This window comes from Juglans regia, chromosome 10, assembly GCF_001411555.2.
Source record: "Juglans regia cultivar Chandler chromosome 10, Walnut 2.0, whole genome shotgun sequence".
In the NCBI taxonomy this organism is placed as follows: domain Eukaryota; kingdom Viridiplantae; phylum Streptophyta; class Magnoliopsida; order Fagales; family Juglandaceae; genus Juglans; species Juglans regia.
Window position 1 is genome coordinate 34,384,296 of NC_049910.1, and position 12,243 is coordinate 34,396,538.

The 12,243-nt window shown below is 30.6% G+C and overlaps 1 protein-coding gene across 2 annotated transcripts; it reads left to right on the forward strand.

Annotated features, from left to right (window-relative positions):
- The first annotated feature begins 8,054 nt into the window (after positions 1-8,054).
- On the forward strand, positions 8,055-11,764 carry LOC109005376 (receptor-like protein 15). Of its 2 annotated transcripts, XM_035694942.1 has the most exons (6): positions 8,055-8,461; positions 8,719-8,877; positions 9,014-9,151; positions 9,246-9,392; positions 9,478-9,649; positions 10,423-10,588. In XM_035694942.1, exons 1-6 carry the CDS (start codon positions 8,071-8,073, stop codon positions 10,463-10,465), a joined length of 1,050 nt encoding a protein of 349 aa, XP_035550835.1. In that variant the 5' UTR covers positions 8,055-8,070; the 3' UTR covers positions 10,466-10,588. The 2 variants fall into 2 exon arrangements, with proteins under 2 accessions (XP_035550835.1, XP_018839847.2); XM_018984302.2 differs by having other exon boundaries at positions 9,478-11,764.
- Positions 11,765-12,243: the final 479 nt, after the last annotated feature.

Sequence of the window (12,243 nt, forward strand, 5' to 3'; positions counted from 1 at the left end):
ACGACACAAACGACCTGTAAAGCAAAGTCATTGGTTTATAGTTTCCAACACGATCGAAAACCCAAGTACTCTTTCCTACTCCCCAAGCAAATCTTCTTGTCCCTTTGTTTCCTCGACCCATTTAAAGTCCATCGGACATGGCCGGGCTGGTGTGATAGAGGTGATTAAACTGACTGCAGCCCCGAGTCGATTAACTAATAATTGAGTATTAATGAGAATTTGAACAATTAATCATAACTGGACATGACCTCCTTAATTGGAGCAGAAGGTTGGATTAATTATCTACAAAATAAATCATAAGTGACAACATGACAATTAATTATCTACTAAAAAAAAGATTGAACTTTAAAAAGAAATTATTATTGATAACGAAAATTAAAACATTAAAAATGGGATTAGCTAGGCACCATTAGTTGGGTTTAGATGAATAGATTATTCTAACGGAGTTTGTATGAACTGTGATTTTGAGCAACGAAGGTAGATTGTCTTGAATGGAGAGTTGATACCATTTACCTTGATCGGAGTACTTGATATGAACTAGTGTCAACCAATGATGTACGTGTAAAAGGGCCGGGGTTATATGGATCCCTGCCATTTTTGTATATTTTATAACGACACACATAAACTAAATTTTTTAAATATAATTTAACCGTACATTTAAAAAAATCATAAAATTAATTACAGACCTCATGATTTCATTTCATCCATATCTTTATTCCATTCTAAGTTGTAGGTTTTTTTTTTTTCCTTCTGAAAACCTAAATCGTAGAATTAAGATTAAAATACATCCAAGGATGTACAAAGACCCAATCAAGGTATTAATTTCTGGTACCACCAAACATTTGCAAGAACAAAAAGCATCCGAAACTGAATTGTAATCGCTTTTATCTGGTCTTTTTCAAATTGTTTGGTCTAGCACCAAATGTCAGCCTCTTTTATATACTGAGAGGATATGAAAATGTTTTTAAAAAAGCGTTAGAACCATTAGATAATTTTGTTGAACCTTTAACCCTCACCATCATACCACTGCACCTTAACCGCTATCGTTAGGGGTGTCAAATCGTGTTAACGGGTCGTGTCAAGACATGTATATTATATTATATGGGTCAATCCTAATCTGACCCGTTAAACTTATCGTATCAAAATCTTAAACCCTAACACGACCAATTAACATAAAGGGTCGTGTCGTGTCAACCCCGTCTTGACCCGTTTATGTAAATGGGTTAAACAGACCCGAAATTAACTAGTTTGGCCTAATCAATTTTAGCATAATTTTATATAAAGGTTAAGGGTGATGCTACAACCCCCGCTGGGGGCTCTCGCTGGGGGCTGTAGATTATTTTATAGGTATTTTATTTAAATAATTTTTTATATCAATTTTTTAATATTTTAAAATATTTTAAAAAAATAAAATAAATTTAAAATATTATTAAGAAAATATTTTTTTAATCAGAAAGTAAAAAAATATATATTAAAAAATACTTTCTTAATTATGAAATAAAATAAAAAATTATAATTTTTAATTAATATTTTTACTTCATGATTAAGAAAATATTTTTAATAATATTATGATTTTTTTTAAATATTTAAAATGGACATGCTACAGTCTCGCTGTGGCTTCCGTTGGGCTTAATATGTATTTTTCTATGTATATTTTTTTAATTTATTTTTTATATAGATTTGTTTTACACTTTTAATAAATAAAATAAATTTAAAATATCATTAAAAAATACTTCCTTAATCAGAAAGTAAAAAAAAAATTATTAAAAAATACTTTCTTAATCATGAAATAGAATAAAAAATAATATTTATTCTATTTTATGATTAAGAAAGTATTTTTTAATAATATTATAATTTTTATTTTATTTTTTAAAATATTAAAAATTATTAAAAAATATATATATAAAAAAAACGAAAAAAATATAAATAAAAAAATGCTACATGCCCAGTGGGAGCTCCCAAAGGGAGCCCCTAGCGGGGCATGTAGCATTTTCCAATGGTTAAAATCAAAATATCTATAAAAAAATATAAAACTAACTACAAGTCCAAAATTACAATCTAAACAATAAAAATATCGAAATTAAAATCCCAACAATTTTATTTTTAGGTATAAAGGTATAATTGTAATTTTAAATTTCTTAACGGGTCAAAACAGGTTGACCCGTTATCAACCCGTTACGCAATTATGTCTTAACGGGTCAATCCGTTTTGACCCGAATATGTTAAGGCTAAACCCTAACACGCTTTTATCGTGTCGTGTTTGTGTTGGGTTAACGGGTCGTGTCACATATTGCCACCCCTAGCTGTCGCCACTCAGCATCATAATAATGCCTCCTTTTCCTCCTCTTTGTTTCTCTCCTCTCTGTTTCTTTTGGTTTCCTTATTTAGGAGTGGAAAAAAAAATTAGTGAACTGGTAAACCGGATCAGGCCGGACCGGTTTCATTTTTTTTCAAAACCGGTCAAAATCGGTCTGGTTCTGATTTTTCTTTTTCTAATACCGGACCGAACTGGACCGGACCGGTTCATATATATATTTCTTAATTTTATAAAACATTTTTAATATTATATATAATTTATATATATAATTATATATAAAATAATTTTGTATTATATGATAAATTACTAATTAATATAACATTAAAATTTAAAATCCTATATAAATAACTATATATTATCACTATATTCTATAGTATTAGTAGTTATACTAATACTATATAGTATTAATTAGTATTAGTATATATAACAATATATTACAATATACTATAATATATCACTATAATCTAGAATAAAATTATAATATATTACAATATATTATCACTATATTATTATATACTATAATATATATACACAAGATTATATATACTATATATACATAATATACCAAAAAAGTCAGATCTACCGGAATCGGTAAAATCGGAAGTACCGGTTTAGGAGTATAACCGATGTGGTACCGGTTCTTCAAATCTCAAAACCGGTATATACCGGTTCGGTTTTAAAATATGTTCAAAATCGGATCGAACCGGATCGGTATACACCCTATCCGGCCTTATTGTTAATTAAAATATAAAAAGAGTTCATCTCTCGGAGTTTTGTCTATAGAGTTTGAGTTCTCTCATTCTATGAATGGTGAGGTTGAGTCTCTGTTTAGATTGAGAGCATTGTCTCATGGACGTTTGTTTTTAAAAAGTATTTGCAGTAGTGAAGACTAAACCAATCATGAAAGGAAATCTGGTGGAGCTTCAAATACATTATTTTGATTTATGATATCATGTTTGATATGCAGACATCCTATAATGTATTCGATCATGGATGTAAATTTTTTTATGAATGAATGATTACAATTTCCCTTTAAAAAATTTTTTCTAAATGTGATCCTTGACTCACGTCATCTTGAATTGCATCGCCTAATTAGAAACTATTTTTTTTAGTCAACAACCATAAACTCCATTTCATTAAAATCAAACAACTTTAAATCTTATATGGGCTTAATAATTTCTAACCATTTTAAAAAATTTGTAGGGTAACTGAACTAGCTTCACTTTATCTTATTTCAATTTTAAATGCTGCTTGGGTGTGGAGTAATGATAAGGATTTTTATTATTTTTTTACAATCATCTTTCAAAATCAGAATATTTATGTAAATTAAGTGAGATTATTTTTAAAAGTTATTTTATAAAAATATTTTGCATTTAAAGTATAGTTCTATAAGAATTATAAAAAATAATTGTAGTGTACCATTTTCTTTCGTAAAGTTGCTATCAACGGCTCGCACCAAAATTTAGAACGAAATATTTTAAAATGCCGAGTTCACATGACACCAATTGTCAAAAGTAATGACAGCAATTGTCGGCCACACCCAGAAAGAAATCGTAGAAACGGCCATTTCTCTGAAGTGAAGAGATTGTGAGAGTAAACTCGAAAGCAGTTTGAAAGTGAACTCCATATTTTTTCGGTTCTCTTTTCGGTTTCAGTACTTTTTATCTGTAATTCTTGTTTATTTACGTTTAATGGGGTTTGAACCATATATGTCTTTCTATGACATTTTTGGTCTTCTAATGTTGTTCTTCACGTGGAGCTGTAAGAATTCTATTCAAAGATGCCCAGTTCACATGACACCAATTGTCAAAAGTCATTACACCAATTGTCAGCCACACTCAGAAAGAAATCGTAGAAACGGCCATTTCTCTAAAGTGAGTCAAGGTCTTCTCAAATAATGCAAATGTGATAATAATCGGTGGAAATATGCGTATTATAGGGAGAAAGGAAGAGACGAAAATGTAAAATAAATTAAATATATAAAAAGTTGAAAAATGTTTTGGGTAAAGAGATTTCAATGAAAGTAAATTTATAATTGATGTAATTTGATATAGTATATCAAATTGTAAAATTATTTTTATCGTAAAGTAAATTTAACATATTACATAAAATCGCGTCTATTTTTAGATTTATTTGTATGAAATCTCTTTTGTAACCATTTCACTTTTTTAAAAGTTATATGGTGTCCATTTGTCGTTAATTTGCAGCCATAGGATGCCAGCTTTGATGAAATGCATTGCATTTGTGGAATATATTAAAGAAAAATGATATTTTAAGTCGTGGAGTACATAAACGCCACACACCTCTTTGAAAAAAATGAATAAATACAGGACTTGTTTGAATAAATAATTAATTTTTTAATAGTAGACTTCGCTATTTTTTAATAGTAGAGTGTTATAGTTTTATTTAAGTTAACATGTTTTATTTGATTTTTAAAAATGAGAGAAAAAGTTAATCGAATGTGAATGTTATAAAATTAAAAATTTATTTGAATATAATTTTTTTAATATTGTTTTTAATTTAAAATTTAAAAAAGTTGTAGTATTTTTTTGTTTGAAAATTTGAGAAAGTTTTAATAATTAGTTAATGATTAAATAAAAATTAGATTAAAGATTTGAAATTAAAAAATATTTTATATTTAAATGATGTTTATAAAAATAATTATAAAAAACGTAAATCTCATCTCATCGATCTAATCTAAAAATCAATAATTCAAAAACTTGATCTCTTTATCCATCTTTATCACCATTAATACTGAGTCAAGGTTTCTAAAATAATGGAACCACTATGACTACCTGGTTGGCGCTATAAGGACATGAATCATTACTAAGGATCGAATACTTGTAGCGGAACCCAGTCTGCGCACGGATATGTCTGGAAGATTTTTCTAAATGATTATCGGTGGAAATATGGGTGTATGGAAAAAAGAAGAGACGAAAATGTAAAGTAAATTATACATATAAAAATGAGTCCATCTATCATTAATTTGAAGCCCTATGATGTCAGCTTATTATATATATATATATATATATATGTATGTATGTATGAAAGTATGTAACTTAAATAATAACATATTAATAACTTAATATTCATATTCATATTTAACAATAAGTTTATATCAAGGAGAGGCATAAACAATAATATTAAAATTTTATATTATATTAATTTTATAATATGTGTAATATATATAGCATAAAAATTAAAAAAATTATAATATGCTAATATAAGAAATTAAATATATATTTCGCTTTGGTTTGGTCCAATTCGGTTTTCAAATCTTGAAAATCGATAGCAAACTGGTTTTTAATCGGTTTTGATTTCTAGGAAACCGACTGAATTGGGCCGATTATTTTCAGTTCAATCGGTTGAATCAATTTTTTCCTACAGTAATCCTAATTTTTAATCATATAAAAAAAGATTTGACGGCATGTGGACTAGCTTAATTTTATCTTATTTCAATCGATCTTAAATGTTACTTGGGAGAGGAGGCCAATACTTCAACTTCCAACTTTTTCAAAGTCCAGGACATATCAAGTAAATCAATTAGGTAATACATGCAGAAAAGGCCCTAATTTGATTTGGATATCCTCTAGCATTAATTCGTTGGATTGTTTACAGCGAGAGAAACTTTTTGCAAAGTTCTTACACCCGGCGGGTAGAAGCCTTTTACAAAGTTGTCATTAATCGGTGAACCATCTTCTTAATACACTTTTTGTGAAGTTCTTGATAGCATACACTTTTCTAATTTATTGTAATTTATGTTATCACTTTTGTAAGATTAACAATATTTGATTAATGAAGTATTTGTTTTTGTTTTTGTAAAGCTTTGTTTATTGTAAAGAAATCAAGGGGATTATATTTATAAGCTTCTTTACATCTGCGATGTCTTTTTATGAACATAACATGATTCCTCTAATCTATATGGTAGTCTAGGATCAGGCATTTAGAGTTATAAATAACCAAAACTACCTGACTAGATCTCTTTTAGCCATTTTATCTTTAAATTGTATGATGGTGTTTGTTAGCTTAGTGAAAATGTTGAAATGCAAATCGTTTGCATTTAGGCTTGTTTGGACACTTGGAGTATCTCATAATTTTGTAAATAGTAATGAATTGTTTTGAGTTAAGATGTTTCATTAGATTTTGAGAGAAGAGAGAGAAAAAGTTAAATAAAATATTATAAAATTAAAAATTTATTTTAAATATTTTTTATTATTATAAAGTTTGTAAAAGTTATATTGATTTTTGTATTTTATTTTCAAGTTTGTAAAAGTGAAATTGATTTTTGTGTTTTGTTTTGAAGTTTCATAAAATTGTAATGTTTAGGTAAGATTAGAAGAAAAAGTTTAAAATTTGAAATTAAAAATTATTTATATTTGAATGATGTTTGAAAAAGAAATTATAAATGTTCTAGAGTACTTATATGTATAGTAATTAAATATAGCGTACGTATGGATATGTTAATGAGACCTTTTACATATAAGTATTCATGACACTATTGATTTGTCATAGTATGATAAAAATATAATTTTTCTTAAAATTTTAGAATTATATAAAAATGTTTGAGATTCCTCGTTCACCTCACCTTGAAAGCAAAGGAAGTTGGCCGGGTTAAGAGTTTCAAAGCAAAAGACTGAAAACAGAGTCAGTCATACTAAAAATCAAAGATTCAAAAGCTAGCTCTCTTTGTCCATCTCTATCTCCTCTCCATTATGACTGAGTCAAGGTCTTCTGGTCAAATAATGCAACTGTGATTACTACCAGCTATAAGGACATGTCATTAATAAGGATCGTTAATTTGGAAATGGCATCCATACGTCGTTAATTTGGAAATGGAGTCGGGCTATATGAAATTTACAAGCCGAGTTTAAATAGTTAGGAAAAAATAAAAAGTTATAATTATTGCTTAAAATATAAGATACCGAGTAAAATAAGTATCTTGCTAAAATCTCGACAAAATTTGAAATAAAAATCGTTCTTAAATATAAACATTATTATAAAAGAAAAATAATTTAAAATGAAAAAATAACTTAAAAGTGATGATTCAGAGGGAAAATGACTAATTTTGGAGTTGAAAAGGTGACCACTAGGCACCAAGTAAAGTTAGAGACCACGACGTACGTACGCACCGAAGAGAACTTAATGTTTTGATAAGAGATCATTTCCCTCCACAAACAAGCCCCAAGTCTTTTATTTAAAATTTAGAGTACTGATTTGTGTGGACTTATATGTATAATAATTAAATATAGCATACGCATGAGATTTGTTAATGAGACTTTCTACGTATAAGTAGTATTCACACTATTGAATATTTGTCATAATTTGATTTATAAAAGACATTCAAAATTAAATTCTTTTCTAAACCACAATTTGAGGTATCAGTAGTCTGATGATGTTTGAGATTCCTCGTTCATCCCATGACCTTGAGTGGCCCTCTCTTAACTCGAGATGATAGCAAAGGAAGTTGGCCGGGTTAAGATTGAAAACAGAGTCAGTCATACTAAAAATCATTGATTCAAAAACAGAGTCAGTCATACTAAAAATCATTATGACTGAGTCAAGGGAACCCAGTGGGCACGTATATGTCATCACCATGGAAGACTTTCTAGATAGTCATCGGTGGAAACATGCGTATTATATGGAAAAAGGAAGAAATGAAAATGCAAAACAAATTATTTATATAAATATCTAAGTATAGGTAGGTGCGAGTCTTATTGTAATTACATAAAGAGTAGAAAGCAGTTAGTTGATCAATGGAGATGGGGCGTTTTTGTTGGTGCATTATTATTTTGGTCTGGGTTCAAGCATGTATGATCCCTGGGTTCTCTGGTTGTTTGGAGGAAGAGGAAAATGCTCTTTTCCTACTCAAAGCCTCCATCAACTATCCAATTAATGAATCTTTTTCACCATCTTCGAAATTAATCAACAAACAGAGGACTACTACTGATTGCTGCAATTGGACAGGTGTCCAGTGCAGTAACATTACAGGCCGTGTAACCCATATTACTCTTTATGGGTTGATCGATTCTTGGAGTATTGGATCAGAATATTGGTACTTGAATACCTCTTTGTTGCTTCCCTTTCAAGAGCTCAAGTCTCTGTATTTGGATGGTTACATTCATAATTTTAGGGTATCAAAAGAAGGTCTGTGTAAATAACTTGTGTCTTGTGATAGCATTTCTTCCATTTTTCTTGTGAGATGAAATTAGCATGATCACTCATTTCAAAGGCGACTTGGCCTTAGATTTAAAGTTGGTCCAAATATATGGACCATGGAATCGAACAAACAAACATCGGTTTCCACAAGCTCAAATCATTGGACACACGCCCATATATACCAATTTGTTGTATTTTAGGATTTATTGTACACAGCTTTGGACATTGAAAAATCACAATTGCAGGTTTTGAAAGATTGTCTGCTTTGAGCAAGCTGGAGGAGCTAAACTTGGATTATAATGACTTCAATGAAAGCATCTTGCCATCCCTTGGCAAGATTGCATCGCTTAAGAAACTATCTTTGAGGTGGAATAAGATTAGTGGAAGGGTCCCAATTAATAAAGGTCGGTATATATTGTATTAGCTAGTTAGGTAGTATTTCTTCTATTTTCATTTACCTTACATATATTTATGTTTTCTAATCTGATTCATTTTTAACAAATTTTTTTAATGAATAATGGAATATCAAAATTATTGCAGGTTTTACAATGAGTAAGCTAGAGGAGCTCAACTTGTATGGTAATGACTTTACAGACATGAGATTCATTTCTAAGATTCCATCTCTCAAGAAACTATATTTGGGAGAAGCTAAGTTGAATGAGGGAATTAATATTCAAGGTAAGTCTCAAAGTTCAATTACATATCAATTCACGTGATAAGTAATTTCAACGCACATGATAAATATCTAAAGCTTGTGTTATTGTTTTTATAGAGCTTGGAAAACTAAAGAACCTACAGGAGTTGTATTTGGACGATTCATCCATTGACAAAAGCTTTCTTAATAAAGTTGGAGTGATGATTTCTCTTAATGTATTATCAATGAGAACTTGTGGACTCAATGGGAGCTTACCCAACCAAGGTAGAAACATTTTTTTCCAAATATGTTGATGATCATAAACAAGCTGATCTCAGTAGCATAAATTAAAAATATAATTCTTTTACAGGCTGGTGTGAACTCAAGAATCTACAAGAGTTAGACCTTGGTGATAATGATTTTGAAGGGAGATTGCCTTCTTGTTTGGCAAACATGACTACACTTCAAGTATTGAATCTCGCATTCAATAACTTCAACGGAAGCATTTCTCACTCTGCCATACCTAGTTTGCAGTCACTCGAGTACCTTTCTCTGTCTTATAACCACTTCAGCCCAATTACAATTTCCTCCTTTTTTAATCTCTCGAAGATTAAGATATTCATGAGTAATAACAACACACTTGTTGATGAAACAGAGTCTCAACGTTGGACTTCATACTTTCAGTTGAAGGTTCTGTCGTTTTCAAGTAGCCTTGCTAGAAGACCCACTAGAATGATTCCCAAATTCCTTCATTACCAATATAAGTTACAAGCAATTGATCTCTCGCACAATAATTTGGTGGGAAAGTTTCCCACTTGGTTGCTAGAAAACAATACAAGATTGGAGATTCTTAATTTAAGGAATAACACTTTCACAAACCCTTTCCAATTACCCTATCGTCCTAATCCCCATATTCGAAAAATAGATATTTCGAATAATGATCTAAGAGGTTCAATTCCGACAAACTTGGGTTTAGTTTTTCCCAATTTAGTGCATTTAAACATGTCTCAAAATGCATTTGTAGGCATTATTCCATCTTCTTTAGGTATTTTAGTTTCCTTGGGAACATTGGACTTGTCTAGCAATCATTTGTCAGGAACAATACCAGACGATTTGGTAATGGGTTGCCCCGATTTGAGATACCTCAAATTGTCAAATAATAAATTTAGTGGCCAATTATTTCCTGCCATAAATAATCTAACTCTTCTTGAGTTTTTGTATTTGGACCACAACCAATTTTCCGGAAAGATCCCATATAGCTTATCTAGTAGTGCTTACTTGATTGCATTTGATTTTAGTAGTAACTCTTTGTCAGGCATGCTTCCAAGATGGATTGGCAACATGACCAACTTGGTTGAAATTGTTATGGCCAAAAACCAACTTGAAGGTCCTATTCCGATTGAGTTATGCAAAGTCAAACAAATTAGATTTCTTGACCTTTCCGAGAATAATTTTTCTGACTTCATACCATCCTGCTTCAATTCATTAAACATCAAACATGTTCATCTGGGGAAAAATAGGCTAAGTGGTCCCATTACAAGTGCATTCAAGAATAGCTATGCTCTGGTTACATTAGATCTTACAGATAACCGCCTAACTGGCAACATTCCAGATTGGATCGGAAACCTCTCATCATTGAGCATCCTCCTCTTGAAAGCTAATCACTTACAAGGAATGATTCCAATTCAAATATGCCTTCTTGGAAACTTAACCATGCTGGATCTTTCAAATAATAGTTTTACTGGTCCAATACCTCATTGCTTGAGCGACATTAGTTTTGGGGAAACTGAGCAAAAAACCAATCTAGGAGGTACAAGATCATTTGATTTTGGAATTGGAGGATCGATATACTTGGAGACAAAGACACAACAAAAGATTGAAAATGATGGTGATTTTTTCTCGGAAGTGGATGCACAACAAGAAGTAGAGTTCACAACAAAGAGCAAAACTTACTCCTATAAGGGTGATATCCTCAATTATATGTCTGGAATAGACCTCTCATGCAATTGTTTATCTGGTGAAATTCCACTCGAGCTTGGAAACTTGAGCAACATCCATGCGTTGAACTTGTCGCACAACAATCTAACTGGATCAATCCCCACAACATTCTCATACCTAAAAGAAATAGAGAGCTTGGATCTCTCCCACAATAAGTTGAATGGCAGCATTCCCCCTCAACTTATAGAGTTAAACTTTCTAGCTGTCTTTAGCGTGGCTGACAATAATTTATCGGGCAGAACACCAGAAAGAAAAGGTCAATTTGGAACCTTTGATGAAAGCAGTTATACGGGGAATCCTCTTCTGTATGGACCTCCACTACCTCACACTTGGAACAAAACTGGATTGCCATCTAATGAGGAGGGAGAAGAAAGTGGTGGTTTCATAGACATGAATTTTTTCTACATAAGTTTCGGGGTGTCTTACACAACATTGTTGCTGGGAATTATTGCAGCTTTGTATATAAGTCCTTATTGGCGTCAGGAGTGGTTTAGCTTCATTGAAGTGTGCCTCACCAGTTCTTATTTTTCTTTATTTGTGAAATCTCATAAGCTGTCCACTTTCTAAATTATGTAGCTTTGCATAAGTTTGCATATGTCTATATGCTTGTTCTTGATTTTCAAATCTGAGGTTTATAGCTTTCGATAAATCTTTATGGATCGATCATTTATCTATTTTCTACTAAATTGTGTGGACTTTTTATGTGTATTTCTATTGAATTTTAAGCATTCGTAAAATGGATGGTATTATTTGCTAAAAACAAAAAAGATTCCAAAATTGATATGCATAGCTCAATAGACGGTCATCAATTTTCCATTTAGAAGCATACCACCCACCACAAAGATCCCAGTTATCATATCGAATTTCCAAAGCAATAAAGACGGCCCCCTTTATATTGGTTTGTAATAAACTTGATAATTTTTTTTTATAATATATGCTTAAGATGATCTTAAAAGAACAAAAGAAAAAGGGAAGAAAGGAGAGGAGTTTGTAAATATTGTTCATAGACTAAACTTGATAAAGATTAATCATGTTTGGGAATATCTATGAGAGCTAATAAAATCCTACTAGGATTGTATATTACCTTAATCATTCAAAAAGAAAAATGGCAATTAGCTGAAAAAAATTAAAACTATAT